The following is a 15,168-nucleotide window of genomic DNA, read 5'->3' on the forward strand; positions in this document are numbered from 1 at the left end:
GGCTGGTAGTCTCACCACTACAAGCAATCCATTATTACTTTTAAATCTTTTTTTGACTTTGATTACATGGAAAAAGCTACTTAAAAATACTAAATTAGCACTCAGTCTTCACTTACCATCATCCATAATTCCTATGGTTACTCCCTTCCCTGTGTATCCCAGCTGCCATGCTTCAGCTACATTAAGGTCAAGTCCAGGAGTCCCATCTGCTTGACCAGTGTTAATCTAATACATCAGTAAAAAGAAGAATAGCTTTTTTTACTTGACAGACACATTTCCACAGCTACTGAATTTTGCTTTACGTTTTTGCATGTATCTTTGGTATGGAAAATATATCCCATTTGCTTTGGAGTGCACATCTGTACATAATCATATCTATGGCAATAATGCAGCAGTAAAAAAAAAAGAAAAAAACAAAACACTAAACAAAAAACGAACCCTGAGTAAATTCACTTCTTTGTGATTTATAAGATTAGGTTAAACACTGCATCTTTTGGACCCAAAAAAGGGCTTTTCTACTTAAGCATGTCAGGGCAGTGGGTCAATCCAGTAAAAAGTTACACCAATGGATTTTACGGAGGACTTTTTTGTGAGCAGGAAATGCTTTTTTCTTGAAAGCAGGGATCTACTGAAACTCATGACCACTGGGTTTAGTACCAGAAACAATTTCTTTGATAACTGAGTTAGCCCTTCTTTAAGCAGGAAAGTTCACTAGATGAACTTCAAGGGTCCTTTCCAACCTTGTGTGTGCGTGTGATTCTATGGTTCTGCAGTACAGGCAATCCCCTGTATCTTCAGGCATTACTTATGTTCACTAACCTCATTTGCAAATTTTTCAAGTTCCATAGGAAAAATAATATGGCTTTTGCTGTTCCAGATGCAAACATTTTCAATTTTGTGTCAGACACATCTCATTTTAAAACACATTTTAGTGTACTTTAAAATCTGAAAAATCTATAGCTTCATAAAAATTTTGTTATTTTTGTCACTGCAACATTTTAATTGAAGTACCAGAAAGAAGTGAATTAATCCACTCTTTAGTTTACCATCTCATCAAGGATGAAGTCCTATACATGCTAATGTGCCCTCATTCATCTGAAAACTCTTAAGAAAAAAAACCAGCCATATTGGATGGATTTATAAAACATAAGAAATGGATTAAAAGGAAAGAGAATAAGAAACACTATTCTTAAGCAAAAAGACCCTTCTTAAGTTAACAAGGCAGTACTGCAGTTACTGCAGTTACTAAGTATTTCATCAAAAATAGGTTGCAACATTAAAACTGACCAAAATTACTTTATCAACCTTTTAAATAGAAAAATACCATTTTGGCTACTTCAATGTAAAAATTTAGTTTTTCTTTTATGACTAAAGACTTCACCCTATAAAATATGACACATTAAAAATGAAATGATTTAGCAAAATATTAATTTCTTTTGACATTAGCTTAAGCCAAAATTCATCAGTTTTCAGCTGTTCTGCTTTTGACAGAAGAAAATCAATTAATATTCAAATTTCCATAAGAAAAGAAAAACCTCAACTTTTCCTAGCCAATACACTAGAACTTTTTGTTATAATTCTATAACAATATTTTACCTGGCAACAGCTCAAAGACATGATTCATATGCAGTTTTAGGGGTCACATCAGCACACCAGGAATGCCCACAGGATACCAATACAGTTCTCTTTCAAGCCTTCTAAGGATCTTTCCGTTGACTGAAATGAAATTTAGCTCTTGAAATGTGCTGGGTCTTCCCAGCACAAAAGAAGTACAGTTAAAAACAACAGGACCGAGCCTTGGATCCATTCCCAAGTTCTTGTGACATATTTGGAAAGAACTCTTGCAAAACATTGCAACAGCACAGAATAGCTTGAATGTCAGTTATTTATTTATGATTACTGTGATTTTCTTTCAAAACTTACCAGGTACCATTGCTTTGTAAATAAAGGATCATTCATGTTGATGTCAATATCATTGATTTCTCTATATCCTCGCTTCCTTCTACTGAAGCCTTCCTGTTGCACAGCTTTCCTTACCTGGAAGGGTTAATTTTTACATCTTTAGTTCAACATTGTTAATCACATATACAAAGATTTTTTTAGCCTTGTTTTCATGAGAGGTAGGGATTATGAAATCACTCTACTTGTGTCTGTGTCACTCATTTGCAACTTTTAAACCGGTGACTGATTTCAACGAAAATTTGCAAAGAGGTAGAGAGCTCCAGGACTAATACAATGGTTACATGGGGGAGAGACACCCAGAAGCGTCCTATCTGGAGGAAAGCTACAGCTTGAACATGTTTTAGACACCCAACAATCTGCATAAGAAAGAGCCCCTACTCCAGCATCATTATTATCATGGTTATGGCCATACTTCTTCATTGCCACCAAAATCAAAACACTGTTCTTATTGGAAGCTAAAACTATTTGATTCCCAGTATGTCACTGTTCCAAGCTGCAGGCATTTGATAAAATGAGGATGCAGGTCTCAACCACTCTTTTACTTTTTCAGATTTTTCTCCAGAGCATTTTCAGAGTATTAGATAGCCTTTCCTGCTAAAAATATTTGCTGGGAGAAAAAAATCTGGCGTTGTGCGCTTTCATCATATTCCTGAGGGTCTCGAAAACACGTCTTGTAAAGCGATCTACTTTCAAGGATTATCATTGCAATAAAAAAGTGGTAAATAAATACACCAGCAAGAAAAACTAAATGGCAAAGAAGCCACTAAACTGACCACACTGGCTAAAGTGTAACATATGAAAATACTGGTTATGAAACACAAGTAGCCATACTCTTTACAGATCCTTTTCTTTATAAACAGCAAATCCACAACAGCATTTAAGTAAGCACTGTAGAAAATAAGAAAAGTTAGACACACAAATATCTTTGGAGGCAGGAATTACAAATGTCAGACCATAATCGTCTTATTTGTACCCATGTAAAAGAGCACTCCTAAAGGAGACCACTGAATGGTTGTAATTGGAGCCATAATATGTGCTAACATATTCCCAGACCTCGCAGAAGTGCTGTCAAGTTTGGCATACTCTTTTTGTACTCTTTAGCCTAACACCTGGAACCAAGATAGCATGAAGAGTTCCAGCATTTAATTAAAAAAATATATATAGGAGTTACACCACTGTGTTGCAGTACCTCATATAAAGTCAGTCAAAATCAACAGAGGAGAAATTCATCCAAAGGCTAAATCAGATCTTAGGTTAGTTGAGTCATTCTTGGAGGTGTCCTTCTGTCTCCATTAATTAAAGCAGGAGCCTCAAAAGACAGTGCTCAGTGAGGTGCCTAAGGCTGAGATAAAACTGGGATCTAACTGATGGAGGCTAAAAGCTATTTTCCTCACAGCTATATTGCTTCATTATAACCCTGAAAACCTAATACCAATTCATAGTGAGCAGGATGGGGCAACGTACCCTGAAAAGGCAGCATCAAATGTTTCTAAAAATTTACTTGTATGAATTCTAACTCCTTAACTAAAGGTACTAAATGATAAAATATTGAATTGGTAGGTGCTTTCATTTATACGTGTGTTTCCGTTACTTGTGCAGGTTCATTAAAAGCAGAGGAGATTGAAAAGAAAGAAAAAACCTAATACCAAATAAGCTGGAAAGAGGACAGTGATTAAGTAGGACCCATACTAGGTATACTTAGTGGCCCGAGGTACCTGTACAGAGTAAAGAAAGGTATAAGCACACTGTTTGATAGCTCTAAGATAAGGCTCAGTGATGCCATGGAGACAACAGAGCAATCACTTGTCATTATGTCTTCCTCTGTTACCACCCCTGCCTCTCTGCTTGCGACTGCAAACCCCAAGCTGTCACCACAGAAAATAATTATGAACAGAAGCCAAGCGTCACTTAGAGGGATGCCAGAGAAAAAGATTTCATGTATTTGTGCTCCCACGCAAGCTTGCAGGCTCTGCAGGACCTGCTGCATTAAGGCACTGAATTAGGATTTAGTACAAAAGGATTTCTACTAATTAAAAAGCAATGCTGAGGAGCCCTGGCTTTTCTTTAAGACAACCTGGAGGAAGTGGGGAAGCAATTCGCAGAAATAGCACAGGCTGGTGATCTTCAGGATCATCTCATTTGTCTGATTTGTTCCATCTTCACAATGGAACACATAATTTATTTTTCCTATTATATTGCATTACATTATAATTTCCTGAGACAAGGAAATATACCCCTCAAGGAGGTATAACCTTCTCTGAACTAAAACCACTCTGTAGGCTGTTTTCTGGGTATTTCACATGGACAAAAGGCATACAGGTTGTTGTTACATCAGTGGATGTTTAGTCTCAGAAATTCCAAGGCCTCTTTTTCACTACAGAAACAAGGGGGGGGGGTTTCCTCACATTTGCAAATGATGGTAACTCATACAATTGCATACAGAAAAGATTAGGCATTTCTGTCATGAAATGAGGTGAAAGGCTTGGGTAAGGCCTTGGTAGCTCCTCACTTACATAAGCTACAAATCGCCTCATTCAGTTGCCTTGTATATGGATCTTAGCCAGTGCGAGGTAAGAACTTGCCTTTCTCCTGAAGAAAATGTGTCTAGAAAGCAATGATCCCAAGATCAGATAACATTCATATATTCCAGAAAAAAATCCCCAATAGAACAAACTTGGAAAGGGATGATGCAAATCCAATTATTTGAGTGGAGAACTGCCCATTTAGGGCTGCAGACAGCTGATTTGGGAGAATCCTAGTCTTCTGGCCAACTGGGTATCTACATTAGAAAAATGGTGTTTTTCCAGAGCTGGGAACTTGTGCTTTCATATCTAGTCTAGATCAGAAGAGGGACCGCATATGATTCTACTTCTATCTTATGGTTTTCTTCTTAAAGAAGAGCAGGCCTCCCTGTGACATCAGTAACACAAATGCATGAAGAATTGTGTCACAAGTAATATGTTTCAAAAACACATACACGAGAGAACATCTCTGCATGTGCAACGCTAGAAAATCATTGGAAAATATTCTGATCTTATAACAGCCATAATCCCATGTACTTATGTCAAGTTCAGACCTGGAATCCAGCCCTCAATCCAATGCACAATGCAACCTCATGCCATCTTTTAAATACTTGTTTCTCTAACTGAAGCAGGAAAAACAGCATTCATAAGACTCGGGCTTCTGATAATAGCATCTCTAAGTGATTCAAGCCTGTGAAGCATGATACTTATTAGAACATAGTGAAGGAACAAGATTTTCTTACTAAAATAGCATGAAGTTTACTGTCTCAAAATTAGGCTTATTTATCAGCAATAACAGCCTTTTGTTTATTTCATTCTTAATTCACTTATTCCTTTTTTGTTAGGATACAGGATTAAGTAAAGAACAAAATCTGAGCACCTACTTTATTAGCATGCGACTAAATCATGTAAAAGGTACTAGCAGTGTTGTAATCAGAATGAAGGTCATGCATCAAAGAAGTTAGCCCATGGATGATAAGATCTTTACGAGGAATAAAGGTTCAAGTATTGATTTTTAATATACTTGTACTTATGCATGGTGCATAAAGTCACTTGGATGATAATAAACCAGCAGGATACTGATGCAGAACAAATTAACAAAATAATCAATTGACTGCAATACTGCTCCGGGAGGGCCAGAAATGGCAGCACTCTAACTGTGCTCTATGCTCCTGTGAATGCCAAGATAATCAGCTCCTCGTTTTGACAGAACAGGGTTAATTGTACTGGTGAGCTCCTGCAGTTAAATGACTCTGTTATACTGAGCATAAATGACAGATTTACTAAATTATACCAGCGGGTGCACAAAAGTGGAACAGTACACACAACCCCAATCTCAAGAATCAAGAACTTCAGAACAGGATAATTCAGGCCAAATTCCAGAGGAAAACAGGCAGTCCCTCTGATAAAATCTAGTAGGCATGACTTTTTTAAAAAAAAACAACACTGCAGTAAGATGATCAACCAAAGGAAATAGTGGTTCTTTTTTCTCTAAAGCCTCAGGGTCAACACAGGTCTGTTCCTCAAGGTGAAGTAAGAAGTTATAAACTGATAGCCTGTATTTTTGAAGAAGTCAGGCTGGTGGTTGGATTTAGGCCCTATGAATTGTACTGAAGATCAGTCTCCCATAAAGGTGGTTTGGAACAGTGTCCAGACGCACAAAGGCATTGTCAAATAAACCACCTTCAGCTAGTGGAAAGCTGTCCTAAGTGTTGCTATCATTAATTTCTGATATCCAAAGAAACATGGTGGCACCAAAAGATGGAGGCAGAAAAGTTCAAGTGCGCCAGACTGATCTGCACACCTAACTCTCTTTAAAAAGTAATGAGAATGGGATATCATGCACCTATAGCAGCTTTTTGGGGTCTTATCCATCTGCTCTTAAACCCTGTACAGAGTTAATGAGCGAGTGTGTCTTTTTCACCTCTGATTTCGCTCTAAGTAAACACAAAGACATTTAATTTTACTATCACTCCATCCATGTAACATAAAAGAGATATGTCTATCAGGGAAACACTGATCCCATTCACAGAGTACATGCTCATCACCTGTATTGTCCCACAGCTGCTTGCTGGTAAGCTCCGAAGATGTCAGAGAGGAACACCCATCTCACATTCTTCTGCATTTCTGTTAAAGGCCCAAAGTAACCAAGTTTTGTGTGACTCTCCACTACAAGATAAAATGAATAATGCTGACCCTCCTCACTAGCAAAAAGAAAGTATAGACCTACTCGAACCATAACTAAAGTCAGATGAACCAAAACTGAATCACTTTTAAACGGCAATGGGGACAGCTCATTTCTGCTATTGAACCAATAACCTAGGGTGGTGAGGCTGTATGCTGGTTTTGGCTGGGATAGAGTTAATTTTCTTCATAGCAGCTAGTATGGGGCTGTGTTTTGGATTTGTGCTGAAAGCAGTGTTGATAATGTCAAGATGTTTTTGTTATTGCTGAGCAGCGCTTACACAGAGCCAAGGCCTTTTCTGCTTCTCACCCCACCCCACCAGTGAGGAGGCTGGGGGTGCACAAGAAATTGGGACGGGACACAGCTGGGACAGTTGACCCCAACTGACCAAAGGGATATTCCAGACCATATGATGTCATGCTCAGTATAGAAAGCTGGGGGAAGAAGGAGGAAGGGGGAGACGTTCAGAGATACAGTGTTTGTCTTCCCAAGTAACTGTTAAGCGTGATGGAGCCCTGCTTTCCTGGAGATGGCTAAACACCTGCCTGCTGATGGAAAGTAGTGAATGAATTCCTTGTTTTGTTTTGTTTTGCTTTGCTTGCACGTGCGGCTTTTGCTTTACCTATTAAACTGTCTTTATCTCAACCCACAAGTTTTCTCACTTTTACCCTTCTGATTGTCTCCCCCATCCCACTGTGGGGGGAGCGAGCAAGTGAGTGGCTGTGTGGTGCTTAGCTGCTGGCTGGGGTTAAACCACGACAGGCTGCTAGACTCCATCCAGCCACAGCAATGCAGAAAACTGATGCCTTTTGGCTTGACATAGCTGGATTCATCTGCTTGATTTCAAACTTTCTGAGCCTGTTTCAAGGCCCAGAATGAATAAGCAGGGATGTCAGGGGGCCTGTGAGTGTCACTGACCATCCAATATTTATTAATCAAATGACAACTGCTCCTCTCAAGCAAGCTAATAACTTTCAAAGGTTTGCATGGCTCTCTCCATACATAGCAATGAGTCCCTCTTGCTTACCATAGCTGTCTCTGGTGGATTATTCATAACAGTCTCCAAGTGCCTCTTCTACCTGTATCCACTAATCTCTGGGGAGTTTTCTGTACAGGGACCCTTTCTCCAAGCTATCTTGCCACTCCTCGGTAGGTACAGTTAGAGTCACTACAGCAAAGACGTAGCAGCTGTTAAAGCACAAGTCCTTTGAAACTTTAAAGCTTATCAACACAATCTTCCCTGCCATTTCTAAGCAAAGGACAGAGGAAGAATTTTTTTTTCAATTTGAAAGATTCCATGAAAGTAAAAATGCATCTCTTTCCATCAAAATACTTTTATCACGCTTGTTTTATATATTTTAAATGGCTATTTTCATAATGACAAGCATAGACAGCATGAGAATTGCTTTGATTTCTAGAATTCACATTCACTGTCAAATATGTCCATTTTTCATTGTTCTTAGCCACCCGTCTACCTTGCTGTTACTTTTTTGTTTTGTTACTAGTTGAAACAGCGTCATTAGATATCAAGGACCTGCTGCTTTTTTCACTTGTTACACTTACTTAGATGTTCTGGACCAGTTCTAGGTTTCCACTTTCTCTAACCAGCTCCATTTGCCTGCCCAAACACTTCTAAGTTTATATAGACCATCAGCAAATACTAAAGCCTCTGGACGCTTATGCTGTCCCCAGCCATCCCTCTTGGGATGTCTTGTCAGTTTTACTTGACTCCAGCTTGTGCTCTTTGAACTTTTTTCCCCCTCTCTCTGGACACGGTATTGCCAAGTGTCACGCTCCCAGTAGAACAAAACAGGGACAAAATACTACACCATTAAACTCTGACAAAAGCATGTTACTGATTGCCTTGCACAGCAAATCCCAGCATAGTTGGGGCTGCTCACTAACTTCTCTGCAAAAATCACGGAAAATCATAACACCAGAGGTATGGCCATTTAGGAAACTGCCCCAGAAATTCAGCATCAATCAGACAATAGCAAAATATGAAGGTGAACAGCCTGCACTCAAAGGTTCCAGCCAGGCAATTAACCTTTCTTGATGGAAACACAATTTAAAGAACTCGTGTTTCAACCAAGTTCATATTTAAAAAAAAATAAATAAATAAAAAATGCAAGAACTGACTTGCATCTGCCTTATTTTGTGACCTTTTGTTTTCCTGATACTAGTTCAGTGCTTGGTAAATAAGGAGCTTTCAAAAATAAAAGAAGGGGAAAAGAAATCAATATTTTTGTCCATTTAGCAGACCTCTCACAGTTCAGTGACATTCAGGAAGCAGTGAGTAAAGAGACAAGGAATCAATGTGTAAGAGGAGGCTGCAGATCATATTCAACCTGCTCAGCTAAGCAATCAATAGCGCTCCTCTAGCTTCCACTTTGAAATGCAAGTGAGTTGTTTAGGCTGCAATGTAAAATGAATGCTGAGTATGAATGGTCTGCAATGGAAAATGCCCATTTGGTAAAACAGAAATTTCCATAGGATCATGCCCTCTTTGACAAAGTTTTTTTGCTCTAGGATAGAATTTATTAAGGGGAAAGACTGAGACAGAGAAAAAGCCCTGGATCTCTTGATATGCAGTGCACTGCCTCAAGAACAAGCAAACTGCTTCACACCTCTGCTCTCTCCTCAGTTTGGCACGAGGGCCATATCAGGATCTACACTATCACAGGTGCTGGCTATTCTAGGAACTCCGTTCTTATTTCCAATTTTTTCACTGCTTAGACAAGCCAAAAAGAGAGCAGGAGCATTTCTGAAATCTTAAGAAGTTTCCAAAGGAATGAAAAACTGCTTCTTATTCTACACGGAGAAGCTGACATTACACTTTATGGTATATAACGACAGAAAAGTCAAAATAATTTATATTTCAAACAATGTCTTATCACAAGACAGTAGGACAGTCACTTCAGTTACAAAATCAAACATCTCTGTAAGAAAGAAATTCCCCAGAGATGGGCTGTAACTGCATGCATTAGTCTCTCCAGTGGATCTGGAGAGACTGCAAAGCACAGGGACACTTTATCAGCAGCTTGCAGGTAAATTTTGCACTTCACTATCTCACCAGTTACATTGGGCCACAGAAATGATCAGCCTCTCCCAATCAGTATAACCACCTCTCAGCACAGGTGTAAACAACAGCATGCCTGGTGACAGAAAAGAAAATTGGGCCCCATGCATGTAGGGCACTATCGACTGCAGATCCTCCCTTCTTAGCTGCAAAATTAGTTGCTACAACTCACAGTTTTCCCTTCTCTTACATCCCCTTGCCAAGCACTGCAGGTATACCTTTCTTAAAACATCATGCTTGAAAAAAATAACCCCACCATTTCATTCTTCCTCAACAGTAGAAGTCTTTTCATGGAGTGATTTTCATTCATTACAAAGGCCACCATCAACCTCTGAGGTGATACCCAAAGTGGGTCTACGTTATATTTGCAGCTTCTCTGTGGTATAAAAGGGTTTTAGTTTAAACAGGAATCTGGCCCAGTTCATCTTTAAGATTGCAAACCTTTTGGCATTGAGACTAGCTTTTTGATATTATCTATGCAGTACAAAGAAGAAAGGTGCTCACACGATGCTGAATCTTCTAATTTAATAATTCCCTCTTTGTCATCATTTGTTCATTTATAACCTTGGACCATTTCTTATATTCCTGGGCAGTCTTCCAGCAAAGGACTTTCCTCCTGCTTCACAATAGCTCACTGGTCCTACAAGGAGAGAGGTACTACGGAGTCCACCTTTATATAACCTCCTTCTTAAAGATTCCATCTGTACGGTTGCTGCTTCCACACAAGCGATGAATATCTGATACATCCCAAGAGAAGGGAAGTGCTCATAGGCTAAAGATTCCTCTAAGTCTGTTGATTTTAAGTTAATTTATTTCATGCAGCAAGTCTCCAGATAAGTGTGGACTGCGAGAAAATATCACTTGGAGAAAAACATGTTCAGTTTGGTTAGTATGGGAAGACTCAACTGACACCCTTGACCCACCCTGACGCAGAAGAGAATTCTTGTAAATGTGAATATTTGTGCTAATGTCCAAACACATTTCCAGTCATAAAGCATCATTTGTAGCAGCTTTACCTCTAACTTCATGCATTTCCTTTCTGAATATGCCAATTTGCTTTACAGATATTACATTCAAGTGTACTGCATACATGCAGACTGGAAGAGCCTTGCAATACGCCTGTGTAAGTCTGCATCATCATTTAGGGAAACTGAATCAGCAGAGGATGAGATCTTAAAGTAACTCTGCAACACAAGCTGAAAATAAACCCTGAGTCTCCAAAGTGATTCTGCACTTAAAAGCTGGCTTCTGACCTGTGCTATAACTTGTCATACTTCCACTTCATCCTCCACAGCCTTCTTCCCACTCAGATTTCATCTAATAGCTCATCATTTGCCTTGAGACATCTGCTTGGAAAAATACAATTCGCATTTTCTCTCATGGAATTACTGGCACAGATTATCCCCTTCCCACGTTAACTGCAAATATGCCATAATGTCACACTCATTGAAGAACTGCATGTTGCCCCATCCTTTAGGTGATTTATTTTGCTTTCCTTGTGTACTCCTTCTCTAAACAGCTTCTAAGTCTAAAAAACAAGCATTTTTATATAGCTGCCCCCAAGCCCAGTGACAGTGTTCAGTCACGGTAACAGCGGTGGGAGCTGTTTGAGGTTCCTCTCTCATGCAGTGGGGCTTAGAGTAAAAGTTTACTTCAGCTTCCTCTGCTGTTTATGGCCCTTCCAAGCAGATGGAGCCCACTGGATCCAGTGGCAGTGAAAAATTCTCATACAAAAGTTTTTCCAGAATCTCAGCTGAAGAGCAACTTCCCAGAATAAAAATGGTATCATGGCACTAGGAGGGAAGGAAGGCAGAGTAACATCAGTGCCATTGTCCAAGCTGAAAATCAATTTGATTTAAATTCATTTAAGAAAGTCTGAATTAAAACAGTTACTTAAAACTAGCTGTGGGTCCTCAAAACCTGGACTCATGGGGTGACAGTGAAGAAAAGGTTGGCTCCATCATGTAGAATCCAGGCTTTCCCAAACCTGGGTTCAGAAAGGGCACAGGTGCCTTTTGATTTCTTCTTCCTGGCTGCAGCCCTGTGAGTGCCCTACAGAATACAATCCTTCTCTTTTGTAACCTATTCTGCACTGTCATTGTTCAAAACAATTTTTCCTTTCCCTATTTCTTCTGCTCCATGAGCAAATGAAGCTGTTTGAATTTGGGGACAATACCTCCTGAAGAGGCATCTCTTTCTGTTAATGTGGAAGGGAGCACCTCTGTGCAGACAGGAGAGGCCATCACAAATGGCTACTTACTCTTCTTGCGGCATCTCCTGCGGTCTCTGTTCTGACTCAGGTCCCCACTGCACCATGCAGGCAGGTTGCCAGCACTGATTACTGCCCACTGCTGTCAACACCTCCCCAGCCAGGTGGTAATGACATCTGCAGAAGGCCCATTTAGCTTTAATAAAAACCAAAGCCTGCTTTTACAAAGCTGCCTGCCTTGAGTGATACAGCAACAACTGCCAAAAAGTCTACGCTTATTCTAATATTTCAAACCTCTAATACTTAAACTTCAGGGTTTGCATGAGCAGTAGCGATGTATTAGTGAGCCTTTCTTGACCATTTTTAACTCTTCAGAGCTCTGTTGCTATCTCAGTGGAGATGAGAGATAGAATTGCAAACCACTGATCTTTCTAAAGTGCTGCCTGGTGGGAATTACATGGGCTGTACAATGTCTTCTCTCAGGAAATTTCATAACTGGAAGCCAGACACAAAACAGAAGCCAATCCTATGACAGAAGGAAAACCACAATTACGCTGCTGTTCACATTCACGTATCTGCTCATGCACCCAACAGCAGAGTAGTTGTTTAAAGCACAGCTACTTCTTTATTCTATTACCATAAATACACTGGACAGAAAAGACAATGGAGCTTGCTCCCATACATGCCTTCCCCAGCCCAGTAGGAAGCAACTGACAATTTGTATCGATTGGGCTGTATACTGTAAAGGTTGCAATTGTGCTTCTTCAGCTCTTAAGATTCAGAGGTTTATGGATCCCCATCACAAAGCACATTAATAAAATCAGCAGAGGTTTATGTATCACTGCTGTACAGCATTGAGTTAGCAGCGTATGGCTGCCAGAGACAGGCCATCTGCCACAGAGGAAGCATCAAAACAGAACCGTTTCTAGAGAACAATTTCTTATCAAGAGGAAAGGTAGGAAAAGCAGGAAAATAAGAGATTGGTTTGCAAAAAGGAAAGAAACAGCCGATGTCCTATTGTTCTGGCCTTTACCCAGATGAGTTTTTAACTTGATACGTTGACTTTGATTCTTGTCAAGACATGCTGTACATCAGAATCCTTTCTTTTAATATTCAAATGTTCTCCTCCAGTTACTGCCTTGGAGCCTGCAAAGCTCGCTGGTGCCCAGCACTGTGGCAGAGAGCACGGCCAAGGCAGATAGATATCTACATCAGGGCACTTTTTCCACCTCATCCCGGAATCTGGCTGCCATCAAGTGGCAGAAGACCACCCTTCTGCCCCTGAATTCATGAACTGCCTAGTGCCCGGCTTGAGAAGCATATTGAACCCACGTTCCCCCAGGCAAAGTCTACAGCTCTTTTCTTGACAAGAAAGTCAACAGGACATGAGCAATTTGGCAAAGGGATCACATCTAGCATGAGACTGTAGGCAGGAGACCTAACACAGAGCAGTAGTGGGGTCAACAAAGCAGGGAAGACACACCCTGCTGGGGCACAGGGCCGGCCCCAGCATAACAGAACACACAGAGAATTAACAGGGAAGGAAAAACCTGTGAAACTGAGGCAAGTATTAATACGCTCAGAGTTTATCCCAAGCTTGTCACGGAAACAGGGCAGAAGGTATAGAAGTGTGGTCAGAATATTCTTCACGGGTTTTCTCAACAACCCCCTTAGCAGACAGGCTTTTTACATCCCTGCCCATGTTCTCCAGCAGCCTGTCCTACTGGCTGTTGACCAAGCCTCTCTCCAAAGCACATCTGCACAATTAAAATTATTTTCAAAAATCTTAGAAACAAAGGGGTTTCTGCCTTGATTTCAAGGGACCAGGATATCCAACTGGTTCCAATTTGTAACAAGCCCCTCTATCCACTGCCTAAAGCAATGAAAAGTGGCCCCCAAAGACTACAAAACTCATTATTAATTGGAGTTGCACGTGGACTGAGAGGGATTTTGGTGCCAGAATTTTCCCTTGTCCCCACTGGGTCAGAGCACAGGCTGGTTTACATGAAGTGATAAAATGATCATCCTGCTGCAAATTCTTTGAACTATTGCTGGTTTTTTTGGCCAGGAACGAGGGAGTATCTTTTCAGTTCAGTTATTAGCATAAAATAATTAGACTTTGGCATATATTTTCCTCCCAGTGCACATACATAACTTGCATTAATATTAATAGGGACCTCTCTATTCACATTCATTGAAAGGAGGCTGTAGCCCAAGGGAACGAGAAAGACTAAACCCTAAATATGCTTTTGCTTATCACCGAAGATTTCGACACACTCCTGTAAACCGCTGTCCTCATTTATATATTTCTTGCTCTTCCTAGTTTATTTCCATTGAGACAAATGTTTAGCAAATCATGGAAAAAAATCATTTGCTCAGGCTTCACACAGCAGGCAATCAAAAATGATGCATGCAAATTCTATGGAAATCGCTCTTTGTGTCCAAACTTTGAGATCCAATTCATGTTATGGTTTCCACAGAATAAACATTTAACAGAAAAGCTTCCCTTGTGAAATTACATTTCTTTGGTATGAAAAGTAATGAATCTCTGGTTAATACTAACAGTGCCTGCTGCACGCACATTTAGGGGCTCTTCATATTTCCAAAAAGCCAGCATTAACCTGTGTTACGGCAAGCACTGAAGAAGTGGCTTGAGACTACCAGTATTTCACAGAGTAACAAAAGGGACATCTGGGGAAATAAACTACTACAGATGGAGGATTGACTATATGGTAGTTTGAATAGATGCCTACATTGGGATATGAAGTCCCATGTGTCTTGCGCCACTGCAATCTGAAGAAGCGTAAAACATCCAGTACTAAATGACAGAATTATGGACTTGGCAAGCCGTTGACAACACAATGACATCAGAGGAGATGTTCTTTGTTCTGGGCCTTTCCTTTAAGAGCAAGGTGTGCTATACCTATGAATGACCATCACGAAAGGAAAATGATGAACAATGAAGCGCTGTCAAAGGTACAGCAGAATTATATAAGGGATGAAACTGCCAAAGTCTTGGCTCAAAATGACATTTTATGAGACTGAGGGCAACAACAGTATCTGCAAAATGGGGAAACCTGAACAAAAAATTGAAAAAAAAAACCCCGAGGTCCCTGAAAAGGATTGAAAATTACCATCCTCTCTACTGGGTAGGGCCCCTCATCATTCCTCGCTTCCCTTTCAGGAAGGGCCAACCCACCTTAGTTATTCC

At 40.1% G+C, this 15,168-nt stretch overlaps 1 protein-coding gene across 1 annotated transcript in view; it reads right to left on the reverse strand.

Moving 5' to 3' along the window:
- The window catches only part of PCSK2 (proprotein convertase subtilisin/kexin type 2), a 114,501-nt gene that overhangs the window by 55,763 nt on the left and 43,570 nt on the right, over positions 1-15,168 (reverse strand). Inside the window, exons 3-4 of the mRNA XM_030021976.2 lie at positions 1,924-2,037; positions 117-225 (exon numbers count right to left, since the gene is read on the reverse strand). Coding sequence (XP_029877836.1) covers positions 117-225; positions 1,924-2,037 — 223 coding nt within the window. The remainder of the gene's footprint in view (positions 1-116; positions 226-1,923; positions 2,038-15,168) is intronic.

This window comes from Aquila chrysaetos, chromosome 8 (assembly GCF_900496995.4).
Source record: "Aquila chrysaetos chrysaetos chromosome 8, bAquChr1.4, whole genome shotgun sequence".
Lineage (NCBI taxonomy): Eukaryota > Metazoa > Chordata > Aves > Accipitriformes > Accipitridae > Aquila > Aquila chrysaetos.